Raw genomic sequence first — 22832 nt, 5'->3', positions numbered from 1 at the left:
GGAAGAGAGAGAGGAGATGCTTAAAGCTGAAATTCTGTTGTGAAGCTGTGATATATCAGAGTATCCCGTTGTAATTTCATGAAGATATGGCGGGTGGAGTGTTCAACTCATGCCTGTTAGCAAAAGCACCTGTGCTGAGATAGGCAGATGCTGACGCAGCTGTAATTTCATGAGAAGTTTGGACAGGGAGAGATGGAAGCGATGAGGACTTTTGCTTCAAATGGGAAAGGAGAAAACCTCAATTCCTAGAGGTGCTCCCAGAGATAGTCCTAACGATGAAGATGAGGAAGACCCTTTGCTCCCAGGGAAGAAGGGCCTCTGTTCTTAGAGATGAAATGCTCCCAGAGATGGGTGAAGAGAATTTTTGTTTCTGAATGGCTCAACCTTAAAATTGTACCCCAAAAAGCTTCAAGAGTCGACCCTCGAAAGCAGTTGTGGGAAAAGCTGCAAGTCGGGGGAAGGGACTCACATGCGAGCAGAGAGACTCCTCTTCCTAAATGGACTGAACGATATTTGGAAGTGGGCGGCTGTCTCGTTGTGATAATGTTTTCGTAGCATGAGCAAGAAGAGACTCCTCTTCCTAAATGGACTAAACAAGGTTATTATGGAAGTGGCAAACAGACTGAACATCTTAAGGGTTGTCTTTTTACATTGTCAGTGGGAGAAGGGAGGAAGGTGGGGGCAGGAGAAGAGTTCTGAAGGTGGTATAATTTTTTTTTTCTTCTTTTAGGTCTGTTAATAAACTTCTTTATATTCTTTCAAGTTTGGTGCCTGCTCTGTGTTTCTCCTAATTCTTATTTCACAGAAGATAAATAGTAATGAGTATCTTGGACCAAACCACTACACTAAATTGGTGTTTCTGCCCGGTTACAAACCCAACCTGCTACAGTTTTAAATTTTTTTTTAGGACATTCTATTAAAAGGCTCTTGAAAGAGAGATTTCCTACAAAGTTTCCAGTTCAGGAATAGTTTTGGTATTATTTTCCATTGTCCTCTTCTTATTATAAATTATTTAGTGTGTGCCGTTAGAATAATAGCTAATAATAGAACATATGTGCTTCTCCTTACAAAATCTAATTCATATTAAATTGTTCATCTGAAACACCCCACAGTAGGAATTTTCACACAAGGATAGAAAGCTAGGGTTCAGTATAGAAAATACTATATACAGAAAATATAGAAACTTGATTTATTTATTTATTCATGTAGCTGTTTTTTGTTGTTTTCTAAGAATGTTTTTCCTGGGATTTTGTAGTCACACAGAGCTTTGTAGTCAGACACAAGCCCTCACTCGTGTTGCACAGTGAGTGCAGAATGGTTGTCCTTAAATGTCACAACATTTTTAAACCACACACACTCCTGCTTAATGTAATTCCATGCATATTCCATTGTTTGGAATGAAATTATTGGGCAGTGTTACATAATTTCAGTATAATATGCAGGTTCAATTATTTAGTAGACATTGACTGTAATAATTTCCATATATATAATAAAACAGTTCCTTTCCCTCTATACCATTACTTTATGCTCATAAATACCACTTGTGTCAGATGTTAAACACAACTTTAAAACTCTGTTTATTCAGTGTCATTCTTAGGAGCTGTGGCTTTTGTCCTTCTCAGCCACAGATGTCTTACCAGAGTCATGCTTAAGTGTAGATATTTATAAGGCAACAAGTCCCCTTCTGTCATCTAAACAAAACAATTTAGGGAAGAATTAGCTTCCCAACTGTGGTTTAAATTGTTTGGAAGGCACATAGTCACCGAGCCACCAGAGAACCCTTCTGCACAGCCACATTCCCATGACCCTGAGCCACAAGGTCCGTTGCTGTATCTTTAATAAATAATGAAACAGATGTTCTCTGGAGCCGTGGCTGTCACTCCTTGTAGGTTCACTGTGTTTACAAAGTAAATACAGTCGGTAGCAGTTAGCATTTCATATCTCAGGCTGTACAACAAGCAGAATTATTGAAATAGTTTCAATTTGAATTTGTAATGTAAAGTCTTTACTTGTTATCCTGGGTGCTCTATAATTTCTTTCCATACAGTGAAAAGTAGTGGTTATAGATTCACTGTAAAACTTAGAATCAATGCCAAAATGAATTCACATGAAGAATGCTACCAAAACACCAAAAACCTTCACAAAGGGTAATATGGCAAAATAGTAAAATTTTAAGGCAAAATTTTGTCTTCTCATAGTCATATTTTTGTGATAATTACTAATCAAAACTCCCAAATTTCTTGAGAAAGTGCTTATACTGGAGGGATCTTTTCTTTTTGAGGAAAGAGTCAGCAGGTTTTCCATTTTGAGTAACATGCCGGGCTTTCCTTTTGATTTTTTGGAAAGCTTTGATTGGCAGGTAAATTTTAAAAATCAGTATATTTATAAGACAATTTAATACTTCTTATCTAATTTAAGGGTATAATACAAAATGTAGACAGAAGAAAAATATTATAATGTGTCATTTTGCAGTTGTGTTTTCATTGAGGACGTTTTAGACCTGGCATTTCATTATTTCCACGGTCTTTCTGAAAAGAGTATTAGCAAGGATTGATTTCAAACCCCAGTGTGGTTTTTAATGAAGGGTTACTACTTTTCCAAATTTCTGACCAAGACTGTGCAGGGATAGTTCTGACTGAAATGCAGCTGGAGCAGGAAGGAGTCATAAAGGATTTGAAGATAAAGAGGGTGTGCACAGGACAGGGCCATCACAATGTTTGTTTTGGCGTTGTACATCTCCAGCCTGGTGTATGTGGAGTTCTGGAATGAGCCTGACATGGAGGAACCTATGGAAGATGTGGTTTCTTCCTCTGAAGTAAATGTTCCTGGTTTTCCAGAGGGGACCCTTACTGCTAGAGAAACAGCAGATGTCTATGGATGTGTCAGGCATTTAAGTGATTTGGGTGTATTCCCTTTCACTGGTCCTAAATTAGGAAACATATCCAAGCTGCTGGTGGCCTTAAAATGTCCTCACTCTTAAGTTTCTCTGCTCAAAAATCAGATGGGAACAGCAATCTCTGAAAAATATTTACCATGTGCCGAGTTAGAATTCATTCCTTTTCATTTACAACAATAGAGATTATCAACTTGCAGCATTTCAAGATAATCCCATCTGTAAAATCCTGATTTTACAGTCATTGGACTGTATTCCAGATTAGGCCATGAACAGTTTCTTCCCAGTTCTCCTGCTGTATTTTGTGTGACATTTCAGGATGGTGACAGTAACACTGTAATCAGTCTGTGACTCTTCAGCCACAGACTGAACACTGCCATTAAACTTTATGTATGTGAGCAGTCAGTAAATGAAGTTTTAGTGTGCATAAATCATGGGAACAAGCTTGAGCTGACATAGTTTTTTCTTACAGCACCATAAAAAGGAGAATTTGGAACTGAGGTCAACGTGCCTCTGCCAGTGCAGGTACCACTGTTAGGTTCTGAACAAGCTACACACTGAAATGTATTTTTCTGCAGCATGATTTGCAGAGCTGGAAAGCTTTTGGTATTTGAAGTAATAAAGGTGTGTCAATCTTATCTTTTATGACTTGAGAATCTGTGTCTGTTTTTCCCTCCAGGATCCCAGAAGCAAGCACAAGTTCAAGATCCACACCTATGGGAGCCCCACCTTCTGTGACCATTGTGGGTCACTGCTCTATGGACTCCTGCACCAGGGGATGAAATGTGACAGTAAGTGAAGTTTTCCTTGGGCTACCAAAGGGGTGTTCTGGAAAGTCAGTGGAAGCCCTGGATAACAGCTTCTTACTTCGTTTCTGTGGAAAATACCATTTCAAATGTCAGCTATTTATAGTCCTGGTATATTTCAAGTGGATATTTCAGCATCATAATAACCTACTAATGAAAATCACCTCTTCTGCTGAGAACATGGTGTATTCAGCTTGATGTCGCTGGGGAGCCTTTGTCATGGTAATTTTGAGAAAGCCTCTTTTTGGACTGTCTGTGTGAATACACTCTCAAAGACTGAAATTTCAGTTCAGTTTGTAGTCAAGGTCTACTATTTTCCTTGTATGTAATTTGTCTTGGAAGTCTTCCACAGGCAAAACCTAATAGTCAATTTAAACTTAACTCCCTTCATTGCTGACGTGAATGCTCTGTTTTCTTAGTCATATTCCCAGCAAGTCTTTATTCCATTTTCACTTTTTTCCCCCCTTCAACTTCATTAATGATATGTTTAGCTTTCTGAAATAGATTATTTTATTTTCTGTTGTATTAACTCTCTACAGAAAGTATTGCAAGATGGAAACCAGACGTGGCGTTTGGTTGAAATCCAGGCAGCTTTAATCTGAAAGTCTTACCAATAATTAAGCATTTAGTCTTCATTTTCACTTTAAATTAATTTTCACTTAATTTTTAGCTTCTCATGGGTGTCTGAACCATTTTTATGTCCACAGCCTGTGATATGAACGTTCACAAGCAATGTGTGATAAACGTCCCAAGCCTCTGTGGCATGGACCACACAGAGAAGAGAGGAAGGATTTATCTGAAAGCTGAAGTCACTGGTGACAAACTGGAAGTAACAGGTAAACAGCTCATTTTGGAATTTTTCAGGTTTTATAAATGTATGATACACACTGTGAGTTTGTGTGCCTTGGTCAGATCTTTGTGCATTAAAGCCACTGATGGAAAATTTCCTTCCAGAAGCTGGAGGATTTCATACAACATGGCTTTGAATCAAGAAACTCTATGAAGCTGTGTTCATAAAAATCAGTAGAAAAAAGGAAATCTGTAGTAACAGCTTTAAAACCTGGGGAAAATTAGTTAGAAAATCACTGTATTGTCAGTTTTTCATGTTGAAAGCAGCCCAGCAGGATGAGTAGCTGTTCACGAAGTTACCCATCATCTTCAGAGCACAAGAGATTCACTAAACCTTCATCAGCTGAGGAGTTGTTTCCTGTATTTCAGAGTATTGAATAAACAAAGGCAACTGGGATTCAATCCCAAATATTACTCCCAGTGAGTTTTAAAATATAAAAAAACAGTTCTCACATTCTATAAGCTTAAGGTGACCAAGCTGGGGAGGAGGCAGAGAAGGGGAAAAAGGAGAGGGTGGCAGTTTGTTTCCTTGGAAGTGTTTCTCTGTAATTTGTGAATAATCTGTGGTTGTGCACACCCAGATGTGCACACCCACACCCCCCCACCGACCCACCCTGAGCCAGAAGTTTCCAAAAAATACTCCATGAAACCAGTACAGGGCACAATGCATTTGTCACTGCCTGCTTGGTGTTGCAAAATGGAATTGAATTTGGGGGTAAAGTCAGAGTAGGACAAAGTGGGCGGTTTCTTAGAACATCTCAACTCCTGCCTGTGTTTCTTGGTGTGGTTGTCACAACCTGTGGGTGTAGAGTGTCATGTCCGTGTGGCTCAGGTGACAGAGCCTGGTACACACCAAAAGGATGTTTCTTCCCCCCCTACATTCAGTAGAGACCTTTCCCCTTTTCACAGAGGAAATCAGACCATCACTGAATTTTCGCAGCTTCCAGAACCAGCAAACTTCCCTGCTGACATTATCCCTCTATGGTTTTGTTCTTCCTAAATCCAAATAGCTCCATATTCTCCTGTCAAACCCTGTAAAATGCATTGAAAAGGAGACGTTTGATAAAATTTAGTTAGAAAGGATCAGAATAGATCCCAAGTGATGCTTAATTGTGGCTTAACTTTTCAAAGAGCTTCCTGTCAACGTGGGAGGGGGAAATTTGTCCAAGGTGCTGTCATTAAGAGAAGGTGGTTTCACTAAGTAATGAGGCGTTTCAGGGATGGTGATGTGGGTTCTAAAAGTAATTGTACCATGAGAGGGAATTAATTTAAAAATCATCCAAGTGACAAAATTTAATATTTGCTTTATTCTAGGCCGCTTTGCAGCAAGGCTCTTAAATATGGCTTAAACTTTCTGCAATAATACACATAATGTGACAAATAACATGTGCTTACTTCCTGATGATTCAGTTGGTTTATAATCGTTTTAGGGACAAAAACATTTATCACAAGTCATTGTGGAACGAAGGCACTGTAAAGTGATTATACAAACAAAGGATCCTTTTAGTTCAGAGTTTTATTTGAAAAGGTCTTGTCTGAGAGGTGAACATGGTAAAATTGTAACAAATTTTGTAGGTTTTCTCCATAGGCTCTTTTTGGTGTGAGTGTACTTGGCAAATGTCATTTCTATTGTGTTTATAAATAAAACATTTCCATCCCACAATTAAGTAGGTTTCTGGACAACAAGAAGAATGTTTACTATAACTTTGTTATGTATAAAACAATTACAGTGCTGTGGTTGTGGCTGAGGCTTGTCAGCATTTCCAAGCTTTCTGAAAATTTCTTTAAATAAAAATTATAATTGTCCTGAAAGCAAGCTGCTTTTTTTGTTTTTTACGTAAGAAATACCATATGGACTAGCCAAAATGACATTTCAGGTGCCTTTTGTGTATGTTTAACTGAAAAGGAAATTAGCAATTGCCAGTTCATGGACATATTACAAAACATAAAAAAAATGCTCCTAGAATGTCATTGCTTCTAAAATATTTATTGACAAAAGCTTTGTTAGAATATACAGTTCTCAGAGCTCCCAGGCACAACATCACTGCCCTTAGCTTTGGGAAAGGAGGTGAATTAAAGGTCCAGGAGGTTTAGGAACAGCAGGAAAAATAATCAGTGACTGACTGTTTGGTTTGAGCCTTTGTCTGAATCTTTTTCAAAGGAATTACTTTGTAGGTGTTGAACTCCTTCAGCTGAATTCCTCAATATCCCTGCTCTGCACCCTGTTTTGGTTGTTAATTAGTCCCTGCTGATTCTTTCCCAGCCAGCCTTGATTACATGCAAAACATTTGTGCTGCTAAATGGGGACCTGCCACTGGTGTTGGCAAATTGCAAATCCTTAGGCATCCCAACCATCCCAGCCCCACCAGGACACAGCTGGCAAAGGACAATTGCAGAATGTGGTCCTTTAGGTGATATGGTTTATTTAGCACATCCCAGTTTGTCTTTCTTTCCCTCTGCCTTCTTCTTTGGAGGGTTTTCTGGTGCCTTTTGTTTCTAAGAAGCCCCACACTACAGGCACACTGAATGTTTTCCTGGTAAAATGTTGGAAATAGGGCTGGTTTTTAATTCCCAGTGAATTCTAGGAAGGAGGTGAGGCAGGCACTTCTGGGTGGAGCTGCCCAGTGGCTCCCTCAGATTATCTACAATCTCCGAGTTGGCAGGTTCTGAATGGAATTAATGGTGGGAGTCATTCAGTCCTGTGTATAAACACACTTAATTCCAGTTAACTGAGTCAGATCTTCAACCCCGGTGCATCAGTGTGGACACACAGGTTTGTCTGTGGGAATTGTAGAGCCTCTGCAACACTTCTTCACAAAGGAGTTGGAATTTTGGATTGATTTCCTCTGCCATAACCTCACCATCTTCCCAGGGCTACTCAATCTGCCCCATTCAATGCTCATTTGTGTTGTAATTCTTAAACATCAGTGGTTTATCGTCAATGGTTGAGTTACTTGCTTGAGAGCTGTGTTGAATATTAATAATTTATGGCACTTACAGTACAGAAATGTGGTAGTTTTCTTTTTATAGAAACACTCTTGAAACGCATATTTCTGAAATCTCTGAGTTCGTGACCCTTTCATAGGTTGGATTGACATAGGGGGGTTGCTCTTAAGCATAGTAAAGTGCTTTTTGCTATTCTTAATCTCTGCTTTTTACACTGAATTTTCTTCCTCCTGATGTGTGTTAAAAGTTTTTTCACTCTTTCATTTACTCCTTGACCCATCTTATAATTTAGGGCTCTTCTGAGTGAGCTTGTAGGTGGTTGAATCACAGTTCTGATTTTTTAAACTTTATTTTTGAATTATTTTTATAGTGAATGAACAATAACCTTTGTGAGAAAAATAACCCCATCTGGTGCATTGATATATAAAATGCTGCCACAATACTGGGACTTCAAACTGTGACCTCTCAGGCACTGGAAGTTGGATGTGACAGCAGCTGACAAGGAGGATCTGCCCTCCTGACACTTATTTAGAAAAAGGATGGTGGTGACTTTCTGGCAACTAATGCACCCCCTGTTACATAAATCTTATTAAAACACATATAGGCACAGCACAGAATTTTCAGGGGGTTTTAACTGTATTTGCCTAAGCTGCAAGGATCAGAAAATCTGGTTTTATTCTTCAGTGGTGCTTCTGTTTAAAAGCAGAGGAAAGCTGGCAGTGATCCCTGCAGAGGCTGGGAGCACACAAGCGGCTCTCCAGCAATGATCTCCCAGGAGCTCCGTGCTCCCCACTGGACATTTCTCAGGTTATTTATGAATGTGTGAATGCTGAGCCACCTCCTGGCACTGCTCATTATGTCCTGTCACGCTGCTTGTTGAGGGCAGCTGGAGCAGGAGCCCCCACCCAGACAGGCTGGGGACACAAACTGCAGAATTCTGGCACATTCCTAGATCCTCATTGTTTCCTTAAAAGACCCCACTGTGCACACACTCTGATAATTTTATTGTGGTTTTCTAGGTCAGTGTCAGTGTCTGTCTTTGTTAACATTAATTTCATAATCTGCAGCTGATTTTAAAAGGGAACATCAATTAATATTCTGGCTGTTTGACCAGCTTTTAATACCAAATGCCTATAAAGTGATCCCAAATAATTGTTTCCATGTAGGACATATTTTTAATGTCTCAAAAAACATGAATCTCATGGTTTACTTCACTAATATCTTCTTTCTGACATTCCCAGAATCTGCAGGGTTGCTGCAGTCATTACAGGAAAAGCTATGCCTTTAGCAATGCCAGCCCTGGTGACAACGAAAAGCTTCCTTCCCACCTCAGTCATTAAATTCACTTTACCATGAAGAAACAGGCAATGTAAGGGGTTTAAAAAGACCATTAAGTTTTCAGTAACGGCCATCTGCATGCATCCAGAAATATCAACTAGACCCTGTATATTTAGGTAAGATAAGAATTACAAATGTAACAGCCTGAAGCCTTTTCCATCTTGTGGTAAGATTTATGTTTCATTAAGCAGCTGTCCTGCCCAGTAGCACATATATTTTAAGATGATATTTTTTGTAAATATAATCTTCTTTAAAACGAAAATAGAATTGCTTGTATGAGATTCCCAGGTGAAATTGAGGCTGGAGAACCTATTGCAGACACAAGAACTTAGGACGCAGTGTTAGGGATGATGGTAGATTTTTTATTAGTAGGAGAGAATATCCTAATAAATACAGAGGAATCAAGTCTCTTGTAACATCGGTTCATTTTTCTTCTCGTTCTAGACAAGGATATTCATCAACTGTTCCTTGTACATCACATGTACAGTGCAGGTGTTCATTATGTTGCCATTTTTCAGTGCTCAGGCACTGGGCTCAGAAAGGATATGAAAAGAAATCTTCACTGGGCAGGGGAGTAGTTATGGAATAGAGAAAAGTCTCATCTCTGAAAGCCCTTATAGTGATGAAAACCATAGAGACTGAAAATTGCCTGGAAAGCAGGATTTGTTTCGGAGTCAGTCGTACCTGTGAGTCACAAGCAGCTCCAGAAAAGAAGAATTCAGTGAGTTTTACAAAATCTCATAATAAATATTCAGTGAAAGTAGAGCAGTTTTGGAGGCAGCTTTTGGATTTTGCATACAAAGGAGTACAAACCCAAAAATGGGAAGACTATTTTCAGTAATAGGTAAATCTTTTAAACTGTGACTGAGGAGTGCAGGAAGGTATTGGGGAGACAGTTCCTTGGCTGGGAGTGCAAGATCCTCTGTCACTCGCTCAGCCATCTGTAAACTGGGCAAACCAGAAAGTCTGTACCAGAAACTTCTTCAGGAGGCAATGAGAATTTTGGAACAATTTAACAATGCTGTGTTGTGAGAAGACAGGAGCTTTATGATGTGTTGGAGCTAACAACAGTCCCCCTTTTCCTTCATTTCTCTGGATACCATGCCAGGTGAGACCACTGGAGTCTTGCAGTGTCTCCTAAAAGCAGCTTTTGCCATGTGGATGAGAGATTTCTACTCATCTAAGTTGCCTGTAGGACTAAAAGATTGGCAAGAAAAGGTTGCTGTGATTAGTAAACTGTTTTATTATCCACATTTGGGAATTCAGGAAAAAGGTATCTGTGACTCACTCGTAAAGCAACTGAGTGGACTCATGCTGCGAATCATTCAGCTTTGTCCTGGGGACAGAAACATTTATTTAGTCATTCCCATGATTAAATTTATCTGCTGGTACCACAAGAAGCTATAAATCCACAACTGCATATGGCTTGCAACTCTTGACCTACACAATCCCATGGAAAAAGTTTCAGCTTTGTTATCCACTCTCTGAATTCCTTAAAATCCTGCCTGAATTTCTTCTCTTTACATGAAATGTCAGTTGTCTCTGCCAGCCCACTCTGTTTTATTTAGGTTTTTATTTAAAGTATGAATACCTAAGAACGAGCTCTGTATTTGCTTATGTCCTTACATTATTCCTGGAAAAGCGGGAGTCCCAAATTTAGGCTCCTGGATGGATACTGCTGGTTTATAAGTAGCACTTAATAGAAGAGCCATAGGACAGATATCAAATAATCTGCATTTTCTGCTGAATACACATTTATGATCTCTGGTGCCGGTTTGGACAAATTTGGAGGAAAATATCCTCTGACAGAAGGCAGGTTATAACCACCCCTCCCGCACCCATCTTGGGAAAGATGAAATTTTCCTCAGAGGAAAGTGAAAGAGATAAAAACTATTTATTTAACAAACACACGGGAAAAGAATAATAATGCTAAATAATAAAACCTCTCGCTGTGGAGAGAAACCTGGGAAAATTTCAGAGTCCTTCTGTAGATGTAATCTCTCTCCTCCTCCTTGAAGCTGGGTCATGGGCCCACCTCCAGGGCCTTGGTGGGAAATTCTCCCAATGTGTTCTGATGTTGAAACAGTCCAGAAGAGAAGAAGGGAAAAACCAAAGTCCCAGGAAAACAAAGTTCAACTCTCCATCTTCCTCAGGAGAAAAGGAGCCGAAAGCTGGCTGAAGAGCAAGAAGGGTGCTTCCTCTGCTCTTGCTACCGCAGCAGAAGAACACAGAGGAGTGTGTGTATTTGTGTCCTTGAAACAACTGCTTGAAAAGTGTGCTCAGGTTTTTTTTTCTCTCCCTCCTCTCAGGCTCAATTTAAAGGCACAGAAAGGCACAGTTAATTTCTGGGCATAGAGCAGCGGTAGGGGATACACATCATAAAGTCACCCCAAGACATCTCTATTAACAAGGAGGAAGAAAATGGCACATTTTTTCCCCAATGCAAGTTGACAATTTTTTCTGGGTTTTAGAAGGAAAACCTGAGCAAGACTGGATTTATTGGAGACTTCAATCCATACTTGTCTTTATTGTCTTTTTACCTGTGTGCTTTCTCATTCCCCATTAAGAGTCCAATCTGGACAAAATGTTAGGAAATTTAACCGGTGGCAGCTGCTTTGCTCAGTACAGGGATTATTATCATCCTTAATATTTGTGACAGAAAACTGACAAGGAATATTTCAGGTTTCTGCCCAACCTGAGTCCGAACTGCACCTCCCTTTAACCTTCTCTAATTTAGAGTAGCATCTCTATCACAGTGTTGGGTTTAATTAACAAGTAATTACCAAGCAGGATGAGATTGCTTGCTATGGTTACAATTATAGCAGAATTCAGCCACTGTAAATTGATTTATTCTCGTGGAGTTATTTTTCATTTAAGTTTCTCAACCACACAGAAGAGATATTGTCTTTGGTGGGGAGGGGAAATCTCTTCTTCATGTCAATTCTCCCAGAGAAACCTGATCTGTCCTGTTAAAAATAGGGCACGTTAAAGAGATGAACCACTTGGATGCTAATTCTTGATAAGCACTATTTAGCACAAGTATCATCACGCTGTTTCCTCGGGAAAAGAAGTGCTAAGTCAGTTGGAAAAAGATGTCTAAGGGTATTAATTATGCAGACAAAAGTACAAATGGGCCAGATATCTTAAAACAGGGAGTGAGATAATGACTTCGTTAGCAGCCTGTATTTAATACATTGCATTTTTTCCTTCCCAATTAATCTTTGAGCTTCTCCTTCTTGCACTTAGAGGGGGGTTTTTTCTTCCATTTTCTGTGTTTGCTGCAGAAGAAAGCAGCAATTTTACATGTTCTGCCATGTCCTCCTGCTGCCAGAGCTGTTTTGCAGCATTTATCAGGGCTGGGCAGGGGTGGCTTTGTCCAGGGATCTCTCCATGGCAGAGCCTCCACATCTACCCAGCCAGTCAGTCAAAATTCTGTGTTTCACACTGAGCCTCTGCAGGTAAAATTTAAACATAAAAGCTCAGCCCGAAGATGGTAAAATTAAGCTATTTTTTTTCAGAGATTTTTAGCAGAAAACTTACCACCGTGTATTTTTAGGAAGCTGTAGAACATGTGGAGAGTTCTGCTCCTCACTTATGGCAAAGTGCAACACAGAAATAAAAATCAAAAAGTGGATTTTGAAGTAATAGCTCCTGTGCCAAACCTGGCAGTGCAGTCACAAAAACCATGCAGAAGAAGACTGAAAAAAACCCAACCAAAAAAGCGATCATAAACCCAAATATAGGATGAGAGAAAGCAGCTTGCACTGAAAGCTGTCACTTCATCCTTCACTCTCTTCATGGTTCTTAGTCCCTTTGGGATTGTAAATACTTAGCTAAAATAAGTTATTTAATCTCAGTGCTATTCCTTGGAAGTATTTGAAGATTATTTTCAGTGCGCTCAAGTTTTAAAATTGGGTGTTTTGGTTTTTTTCATGGGTTGAAAAGAAATGTTCTTCCAGCTAACCACTGGGTGTGAAGACCATCAGAGCGCAAACTCGGAGTAAATGAGAGTGGGGACAATTTCCTTGGCCTGAAAGGCACTATTACCCAGCTGCAAAGCCCTGTCAGCTTTAGACATGCATTGTGGAAAAGTACAAATGAAATAGATTGCAAGAAAGATGCATTTATTTTCTGTTCTTTTAAAACATAGTGATTTTTTTCCTGATATAATTCTTTGAGGAATACACATAGTGAATAGAATTATACTTTATTCTAAAATTTTAGTCCATAAGCATTTTCTGTCTCTCCTTTTAAAACCAGAAATTTAAGAAACTTAATCAGTATCAACTGTTGGGTCAAGTTAATATGATTCGTTTACAGCCATGATCTAATTTCATTAATTAATTTACATCAGAGTATCTGTTCTGCATGAGAATTATCTTGACAAAAAAAGTGGTGTCTTCCAAATCAGTAGCTCACGTTCCTGTACTCCTATTCTGTACATAAAATAATATCTCTGCTGTTTGGATGCCTTTTAACCTCCGTGCTGGGAAACAACAGACTGAAATCCTGGGTAGCTCTATAATTTTTGGGTTGTAGTGCCATTTAAATCTGGTGGAAAGGAGAACAATGCCTTGAGCAAACAGTAACTATTTGTTGCTGAAGATCCTGACAACTTTTTTCTTTTTTTCTTTTTTTTCTTTTTTTTTTTGAAAAGCTCCAACTGACTTTCATGTGGCTCTAAAGTCCAAATTTCTGTAGGAAATACTTTCCATCAAGAAATATTAAGTTACTTAAAGGTTGATCTTTCCTAAATTTCCTTTAAGATTTCTTCAGTTAGGTAGATAAATTTTAGAAAGGCCTCCTGAATGAAAGCAGTAGCTGAGGGCAGTGTCAGTCCTGGTTTATCTCTCCAGTGTCTCTCAAAGGCTGGAATTCCTTCATCCCTTCGGAACCACGGCACCCTCAAAGTTTCTTGCAGTCTTCCTTGCAGAAACAATTCTAACCTTAAACTCTGACTGTCACAAAGGAATTCCTGGGTGGAAGCTGTTTTCTGTCCCAAACCCCAGAGGGCTGCTGCTCCCAGGTTTTGAGATGCCCAGCTATGAGCTCCAAATTCCCCATCCCAGCCTGATCCCAGTTCATCGCAGCACAGGCTGGTTTGGGTGGGACAAGGTTTCACAGCATGAGGAAAATTCACCATTTATTCTTCAGAATTCTTGTTCCATGATGTGGAAATCTTGCTCAGGTGTCTGACAGAGGGAGAGCAGTGCTGTCTGTGCTCACCCTTTGGGATACTCCAGCCCCTGCAGGTTCCTGACTGTTCCCTCTCTCTTCGGGGATCAGGAACAACTCAAGATAAATGAACTCTGTTTCTTCCTTTGACATTGTAAAAGTAGAAGCTGTATTAGGATTTTTGTGAAGCTGAAGCTCCACTTGTCTTTCCTGCACTTTTCCTTTGGTTGCTGTCATGACAATGCTCACAACTATTCCATCTGACAGCTAATGAGCCGTGAATCCATGGGAAGGTTGGTGTTAGAAACCTTCCAAAGTGGGCTTGTGTCAAACACCTGGTCCTCTGCAATCCACTGTGATCTGGCTGTGGCTCTTACAGTATTTGGCTCCTAATCCTGTGGTTGTATAACCTAAGACTGATGAGGGAACAAAAGCACAAAGAGTTGGTACCTGCTCAGAAAAATTACAGTGATGGATTTGGGTATTTAATCATTGCGTTGCAGGGAGAGCTGCCTGGAAGCTGCGTGTTGCTTGTGAATCACTCTTCTCTCCTGTCATTGCTCCCTGCTATTCTTATAAATACCACTCAGTACAACCTTTCTTTACAACAAGTAGGTTCTTCCATGCCAAGCCTGACAAGTGGGTTTCACATCTTATTTATTTGTCAACATGCTTCAATAGCTCTGGTCTGGCATGTAATTTCTTTCTTACCAGTGATATGTAATCCTGCGTTTTATATTGACAGTGAGAGAAGCAAAAAACCTCATTCCCATGGATCCAAATGGACTTTCAGATCCTTATGTCAAACTGAAGCTCATCCCAGATCCTAAGAATGAAAGTAAACAAAAAACAAAAACCATCCGTTCTACCCTGAATCCGGACTGGAATGAGTCATTCACATTGTGAGTTTAACACCCTGATTTAATGGGAGGTCTTTGGATGTATTGAATTGTTTATTTCAGTGTCGACAACTCCTCCATTTCTCTCCTTTTCAGTAAATTAAAACCTACAGACAAAGATCGTCGCTTATCCGTAGAGGTCTGGGACTGGGATCGAACAACCAGGAATGATTTCATGGGATCACTCTCTTTTGGGGTGTCAGAGCTTATGAAGATGCCAGCCAGTGGATGGTAAGAGTTTCTGAAAAGAGAATGAGAGAATATATCACCAGAATTTTTAAACCTGTCTTTTTTTTTCAATGTGATCTACCTTTTCTTTGAGCTTTTCACTGTGTTTCAGGCTATAAATTCACTGAAAGTGCAACTAAACCTAGGAAACACAGGCTATATATCTCAAAGGAGGATAACAAAACAATTGCTTTTCTTCTGTGCTGTTCCTGGAACTTCTGCTGGAGCCAGGAGCTGCTGCAAACTCAATTCTGTGTACATAGTCTTGTGATACAAATTTTATTTTTATCTGCAATATGATGTGTTCAATACTATGTGCATCATGTTATATATAGCTCTGCAAAGGCAAAGCACATGGAAAGTGATCTCATCAAATGCCATCTCATTACCTACCACGAGAGGGTAGAACTCATCACATCTCCTCAAAAAGGACATTTCTTCAAAGACAGTTGTTTAGGGCTATGGAAGCACTGGAGACAAAGGTTCCTCCTCAGGGTTGATGTCTCCCATCAAATCCCAGGATGAGTGGGAAGAATCTCATTGTCCATTAAACTGTCTTGACAGATAGTTTGGGATTAAAGATCTGATTTCAGGTAAAATATATTCTATTTGTGAGTTTGGTGTTAGAGATCAGATGATATTTGGTCTTTGAGATCAGTTCTTTGCATACCTGTGACATTGTTACAAACCACACACAAACAACTAAATCAGATTATAAATCTATCAGGGAAAAACTGTAAAGTCACCAGTTTTTTCTCAAATCCACCACAGGTACAAGCTGCTGAATCAAGAAGAGGGTGAATATTACAACGTTCCAATTCCAGATGCTGATGAAGATGGAAATGCAGAGCTCCGGCAGAAGTTTGAGGTGAGGATTAAACACAGATGCATGCAACTAAATATTGCATTTATTTTTCACTTTATTACAAAACAAAAAAGAGCTTGTTAAAAGATACATATGTTAGAGTGCTCCTATTTCTGTTTCTGTGACAGCTCTGTGTGTCTTTGGTTTTCTTGAAGATTGGACCAAATGGTTTAATTCAGAGATGGCATCATTTTCCTGACAGTTCAGCTTCTCTGCTATGACACTTAGAAGTTGGTATTTTAAAATACGTTATGTCAAGTATATGTAATAATTTCAATGTCTCTTAAGAATTGCTGTGAAATCTGCCAGCCATTATCACTGCTGTCTGCATTATTTGACAAATGAAATTCTCAGAAACAACGGTATTTTAATACTTTGAATGTTTCACGCTGTAAGTTGGGGTGTTTTAAGAAAACACTTTCAGCGTTCATGCTTTGGAGCTTTCAAGTCTTTGCAGAAGGTTTTCATGTGAAATTCTGCTCCCTGTAGTGTGGGGAAGGATGCTGATGTTTCTTAAGGATCAGAGGTATTGCTGGTTATGTACAAAAAAGAAAATCCAGAGAAAAGTGATGCTTTCTGCAGTTTCTTGCCTCCTGTGGTGCCAGCTGGAGAGGTTGGTAGCCACAAGAATGGTCTCATGTGCCACACAAAGGAGTTTTTTGTTAATGATCAGACTCTGCCTCTTCTGACAACCACAGCCAGAATTACAACAAAATATTTGCTGGCCACTGAGCCCAGGAGCAGGAGAGGTATGGCCTGGGGTGGGAGGGGTTTGCTGGTGGGTCCAGCTCATCTGCCCTGCCTGCTCTCCCAGCTGCACACACAGCCAGGAGTTGGAAATATTCCAATCTGCACTGTTGCTTTCTTTTTTTTCTGGTAGGACATTTACAACCTTAGCTAAGCTGTTTATCCAAAACATAATGAATGTACCTGTTGTGCATAAACCAACCTGCCTGTTCCTTTCAACCTGAAATGGCAATTTTCTATGTTCACCATCAGGCAGAATTCTCCATTGTTATTATAAAAGATGGGTTAACCCACGAAAGTGAGGAAAACCGGCACATGTTCAACTTCCAAGAAAGAAAAGGAAAAGGTGCACCAATTTCTTCTGAACGCATTTGGATCAGCTCCCATGTCTGCAGCATGAACTATGATTTTTGTTACATATTTGAGAAGTATTTGAACCTCCATTCCATTTTCCTTTCTTTACAATCGTGATCTGACCAGTGTGATTTCATTTTGCTGCACTAGGTCATTTGCTGTTCAAGATCATGTTTATTTTTTATCCTCCCTAGAAAGAATAGCTTCAAAAGTAATCCTGTCTATGTTTCTGTGCATTATGCAGAGCCTGGAATTGGGTGAATATTTATATATTGGTATAAAAATTTGCTGGTTTTGTCTCAGGTCAGAGACAGCACGAAGACAAGTCACTAGAATTGTCCTCTTTAAAATGTCAGCTATTACATGCAGTGTGGTTGCATATTGAATTTACAGTCTGAGGTTGATTCTTAATCCTGCTGTAAATACTTTGGTTGCAGGAGGAATAGTCAGGGTTTATCCACATCCTGCAATGAAGTGGAGTAGAAATCCTGAGAGGATTTGTGTAAAGCTACTGGACCTGGTTCCAGAGACAGCAGCTTCACCAAGGGGCAGCTCTGCCTCAGAAATAATTAGTCTGGCTCAAAGTCTAATTAGTTCAGCCTCAGCACTGTGTATTTGAGGCTCTGCCTGTTCTGCTGTAGGCTGGTTGGTGCTATTTGAGTGACTGAATTAATCCAGGGAAGGGAATGGGTCTTCACTAGGCACACGGTGTCTCCAGGAATGTAATTTCCCAAGTTGGACAATGAACAGTTTTAAAACTCAGTGATGATAAATGAGAATATTGGTATCTGAACAAACCCTGTAATTGTAATGAGGCCAGGGCTGGTGTAATGTAGTGTTACGTGGCTGAAGGATTTGGGTTCACCCTCTTATCCTATCTCAAAGTTTATCATTATGAGAAGGAGCAGAGGGAAGCAGCACCCTCCATGGAATATTCTTCCTTGGTTTCAAGGGGCATCACTGTGATGGCTTCTGAAATTTCACAGCACAGATGTCTGAATGGTGGTATTTCACTTATTAGCTATTCTGGTGTGGCACATAAGTGGTGCTGACTCTGATCCTCCTTTATTTCTGTTAGCATTTATATTCTGGCTTGCACAGGCATTTTATTTTAGGTGCCCTGTAACATGGAACAAGTAGACAGCCCTGAGAAAAATGCTTCTATTTGTGTTTTAATGATATCATCTAAACAAATACTTCCACTGTTCTAAAATCACCATTGGAGCCTTACAGGAAGAAGATTGCAGGTCTTGACTGTCACTTTCCTAGGGAAGTGAATTTGTCAGAAGATTAAAAATACAGATAGACCAAGGGGTCACGCTGGGCCACCTTCCCATTCATCAGTTTATGGAAGGAGTAACTCCAGAGTTCTTCCCAATCCAGTCTGCAATCCAGTGGTGCTTGGTCTATTTTTTGGTATATGAGCATGTGATTGGTAGCCAAACAACGTTGATTTAACTTTGAGTACAAAATTAGAACAATTTCCACAAAATACTGCATTAGTAATACCAAATACTTTAAATAAATACTGGTGGCCTTCAGAGTAAAGGGCTGTATAAAGACCTAGGATACACAAGAGCAGGGAAACTTTAGGATTAGGATTTCACTGTTTCATATTAAGAAAGAATAAGATTATTTTTGGGTTAGAAAACACCAGAGGGCCAATAGATGTAGAATTTCTGAAACCAGTTTCTGATCTTGAAAATTCTAAGATGTTCTGAAAATTGACTTTGCCCTTTTAACTAAAGTTTAGAAATGTGGGTGGGACCTCCAAGACCACTAAGGAACTACCTCCTATTTAAATCAGAATTTTAGAAATATCTGCCTGCATCTATTTTTCAAGAGGCAGATATTTAAGATTTGGCCTCCAGCTCTCATTGATCTCAACCCCTTTACACACTACCATCACATCCTTCTTAGCACATCACTTTCACAACACAGATTTCTTATGGAAATGTGGCTCTTAGCCACACAAATCTCATGGAAATGCTGCTTTGCTCACTGCACAAATTCTTAAGGCATTTATTCAATGTCAATATACCTTAAAATAGCTATACAAGATTATAAATAAGCAAATAATAATAGATTCAAACATTCTCTTCACTTATATTTGTAATTGAATGCTAAAATCTATTTGTCAGTAATTTTTCATGAGAAGTTTCCTCATGGGCCATTCTGCCACATCTGAATCAGCTGAAAAATTAACACCCAGCCTTTGCCCAGAACAGATCCTATCCAACAAATGGGGCCAAATTTGGAAAAGAAAGAATGGAGGAGGATGGTGCTTTTTTTTACCTTTTGTATTTTATTGCAAGGAATTTTATTATATTCAATGTATAATCAATATGAACTTGTGCAGTATATAGAACTTGAGGTGTATTATGCAGAGGTGCAATGCAGTATTTTCTATACAACAAATTTTATTCAATATATGTATTTTCTGGATCTCACTTCTCCCTAAAATTCACAGATCTATTATCTGCTCATTTAGCAGTGTGATCAAATCTGTCCTCAGTGATTTATACATGATACATCATTATTGATATTTAGAGATAAAAATATACTCCTGTAGGAAGTGGAGTCAGGATAAAATCTGTCACTATTTTTCAGTTGGCTTTAACCTTTAGTTGTGAATTTTCTCTCTGGAATGGCATTCTTTGTGGCCATCTCAGAACGAAACTCCCTTCTCACCAGGCATATTCAGAATAATTGTGGCTGCTCCATAATTGTCCATGCTGAGGTTGCCATGGGAACTCCCAACAGTCCCAGGTGCCTCCGTGGACCAAAACTAGCAAATCTTCTAATGCAGCACCTACTCTTTGTTATGTACTTATTTTCTTCTTACAGTACTTTTTTAGTCAAAGAAAAAAGCAGAATATTGAAATAATGCAACCTTCTGGGTTTTTTTTCTACCTGGTTGGGATTTGAGCAGTAAGATGTCTTTGCCATTTAGAGCACCATTCCTTTTTTCCTGAATTTGGGGGAAAGAAATGTACAAATTTTAAAACTTCTGTTGTGCGAAATGATTTGAGTTTGGTCAAGCCCTTTTTACTTTTCCTGCTTAGTAAAGCACTTCTTGATACTTAAATATCACCTTAGGATAATAAAAGAATAATGCTGGTTTGAAAGTAGCCTGTTGAACTGTTCTATGATCTCCCCACTTCTTTCCACATCACCAGCACTGGGAAATGTTATTAAAGTAGCTGTTATGGTCCATATAAAGGATTTTTTAAATTAAACAAAGAACAGAGCAGCCATAATCCTTACCCATGGGCACATTTACTGAGCACAAGGTGTGTTGATGATGGGAGCAGTCTGAGTCACTACACCCAGCTCTGGCAATTGCAGTGATCCCAGCACGTTGCTGCAAGGGAATGGGATTCGTAAAATCCTCATTTTAGAGCATCTCTGGGAAGGCACACAGTGGTTTTCCTGGTGCACACTCTTCACAGGTCAGATATGTTCTTTTGTTCTAATTATTTCCTTTAGTGTGGCTCTCTAGGTGGCTTTCACAGAAACAAAATCCTTCCCTTAATTTCTGAGAGCTGCGACTGCTGTCCCACCACGGGGACGGTCCCTGGACCCTGGGAGGGGACAAACATCCACATCCCTGGCTTTGAGTCCTGTTTGTGTGAGCGACTCCAGCTGCTTTGACCCATGGAATTGCTGATGGAAGCTGTGCAGGAGCTGGACCTGTAGTTCCTTTCTGCAGCCCAGAACATGAGGAGAGGGAACAGAGCTGAGAACAGGGTGGATGTCATGTCTGAGCACTGGAAGTGGTCAGTCAGTGGTGATATTTTGGTGACATCTCAGTGCTTCTAAACAGAGCTATTAGTATGATCCTAAAGAAAATGTCTTCTGAAATGCTTTATCATTTTAAAGATAAGAACAGGAAGGATGTGGAGCTTGGCCATCAGGCTCAGTTATAAATACCTGGAATCTCTCCAGTGACGCAGGATCTGAGAGATATTTCTGCTCTTGAACTCCTCCAGCATGCAGGGCAGCACTTTGTTTGACCAAACTTGTGTGTTAATCCTTGTGCAGACCCGAATTTACAACGCAGAACCCTCAGGCTGTGGATCTGCACACAAAGCTAACGTGCATTTACACCGTCAGGCCTCTCCTTGTGGCAGCACAGCTGGTGTTAAACAGGATCTGAAACTGTCACCAGAGTTCAAGGCACAACTAAAACTTACTGATGAGTTTTGTTGCTGTTACAGTCTAATGCTGAAGAAATCTCTTTCATTTATTTATAATTTCTTTTCTGAACATCAGTACACTGTTTTAGATTGTTTCAGTGCAGGCCCTGCATTTCTTAGATCTTTAACACTCCTCTTAATTTTCTTTAAAGCCATTTCTGTCTGCTTCATTAGAAAGGAGAAGACCAGAACTTTCTTGATTAATCTGGCATTCTTCTGATATTCACAACAATTTTATATTAAAATGGCATTATATTTCTTTCTTTTAATCAGTGACCAGGAAATCCTAGAGCTGTCTTCATTCTGAGCTGGAGGCTGGGTAGAAATGCTGCAGTTGCATAGCCAGGGCCATAGCAGATACTCCAGGGACTGTTTCAGTAGGTTCTTGAGAACCCAGCGAGTTTTCTAATTAAATCTATTTTCATTCAAAAAAAACACCCCAAACAAGCAAACAACCACAAAACCCCTAAAACAAACTGTAGAGGAGCTTGTGATTTTGTTAATTTGTGACTTAAGTTCTCCAGGTCTATTAAAGTGTTATATGGGCTGTGAAGGAAACATTACTTTTACATCTTTGAGGGATGGTGATGTTTTACCCCAGAGCTGTTATACTGCAGTTACTTCACTCTTTTTTTAAAAAACAAATAAAAGATATGATCTCTGATCTCTTCCATATCTGTCTCTAACCAATATGCATTCCCACTTTGAAGCTTCAGACGGGTCAGCAAAGGGGAAATGCAAAAGAAAAATAACATTGCTGACACTTCAAATTGCAAATGACAAGATTAAATTTACTTTTCAGGAAACAGACACTAAGCTACACTGAAATCATGACCAGCCAAAATATCACTGGCACATCAATCCACACTCATTATGCATATAGAGATATAAAAAGAAGAGCTGCTTTTTTTGGCCATGGCACTCATTCCTATTTGTAAATTGTGCATATTTAATCATTAGAGAATAGTTTGCAGCATTATAGAGATGCTGCTAGATGACTCCATCTGTTCTGTACTGTAGTTTGGCAGGGGGAATTCCCTTATGCAGTTGTCTGGAGGTTTCCCATCCACTCACCACAGCTCAAACTGGAGAACTTGAAATTTCCTTACTAGATGGCATAAATCTCTGGTTTCGGTTTGAAATCAGCTGCTGATTTCCTTAAGGCTTTTCTCAGTGTGTTGTGATTTGAGGTGAAGAATATAAAAAATCGTGTTGATAGCAGGGATTTCCTTGTCCCCTATATAAAGGTGAAATATGTGTCACCCTCCCAAACCCCTCGTGTGCTGCCGCCCCTCTCCGAGGTTATGTAGCGGTGAGAGCCCGGAGTGCTCCTGCCCAGCTGAGCACACGTGGAGGTGTTTTGCCGCGGGGGGTGTTTCGTGCATGGGGTGTGTGTTTGTGAGGCTGAGGTCACGCCAAGGAGCAGCCCAGCCCCGGCCCGCCGTGCTCCTGTCTCCGCTCCTCCCTGCTCGGGTAATTAACACCGATTTATTTGTCGTGGGTTTTTTCTGTGCTTAACAGACGTGTCCATTT

General features: G+C 39.7%; 1 protein-coding gene across 1 annotated transcript in view; it reads left to right on the top strand.

The window, feature by feature from the left end:
• PRKCA (protein kinase C alpha) overlaps positions 1–22832 on the top strand; it is a gene marked incomplete at its 5' end in the record, with an annotated part of 146259 nt that overhangs the window by 90187 nt on the left and 33240 nt on the right. Inside the window, 5 exons of the mRNA XM_017740749.1 lie at positions 3573–3684; positions 4407–4535; positions 14753–14909; positions 15003–15137; positions 15906–16002. Of these exons, the coding sequence (XP_017596238.1) occupies positions 3573–3684; positions 4407–4535; positions 14753–14909; positions 15003–15137; positions 15906–16002 (630 nt within the window). The remainder of the gene's footprint in view (positions 1–3572; positions 3685–4406; positions 4536–14752; positions 14910–15002; positions 15138–15905; positions 16003–22832) is intronic.

The sequence above is a fragment of the Corvus brachyrhynchos genome, unplaced genomic scaffold (assembly GCF_000691975.1).
Source record: "Corvus brachyrhynchos isolate BGI_N302 unplaced genomic scaffold, ASM69197v1 scaffold218, whole genome shotgun sequence".
Taxonomy (NCBI): domain Eukaryota; kingdom Metazoa; phylum Chordata; class Aves; order Passeriformes; family Corvidae; genus Corvus; species Corvus brachyrhynchos.
This window is presented reverse-complemented; position numbering and strand designations above follow the sequence as displayed.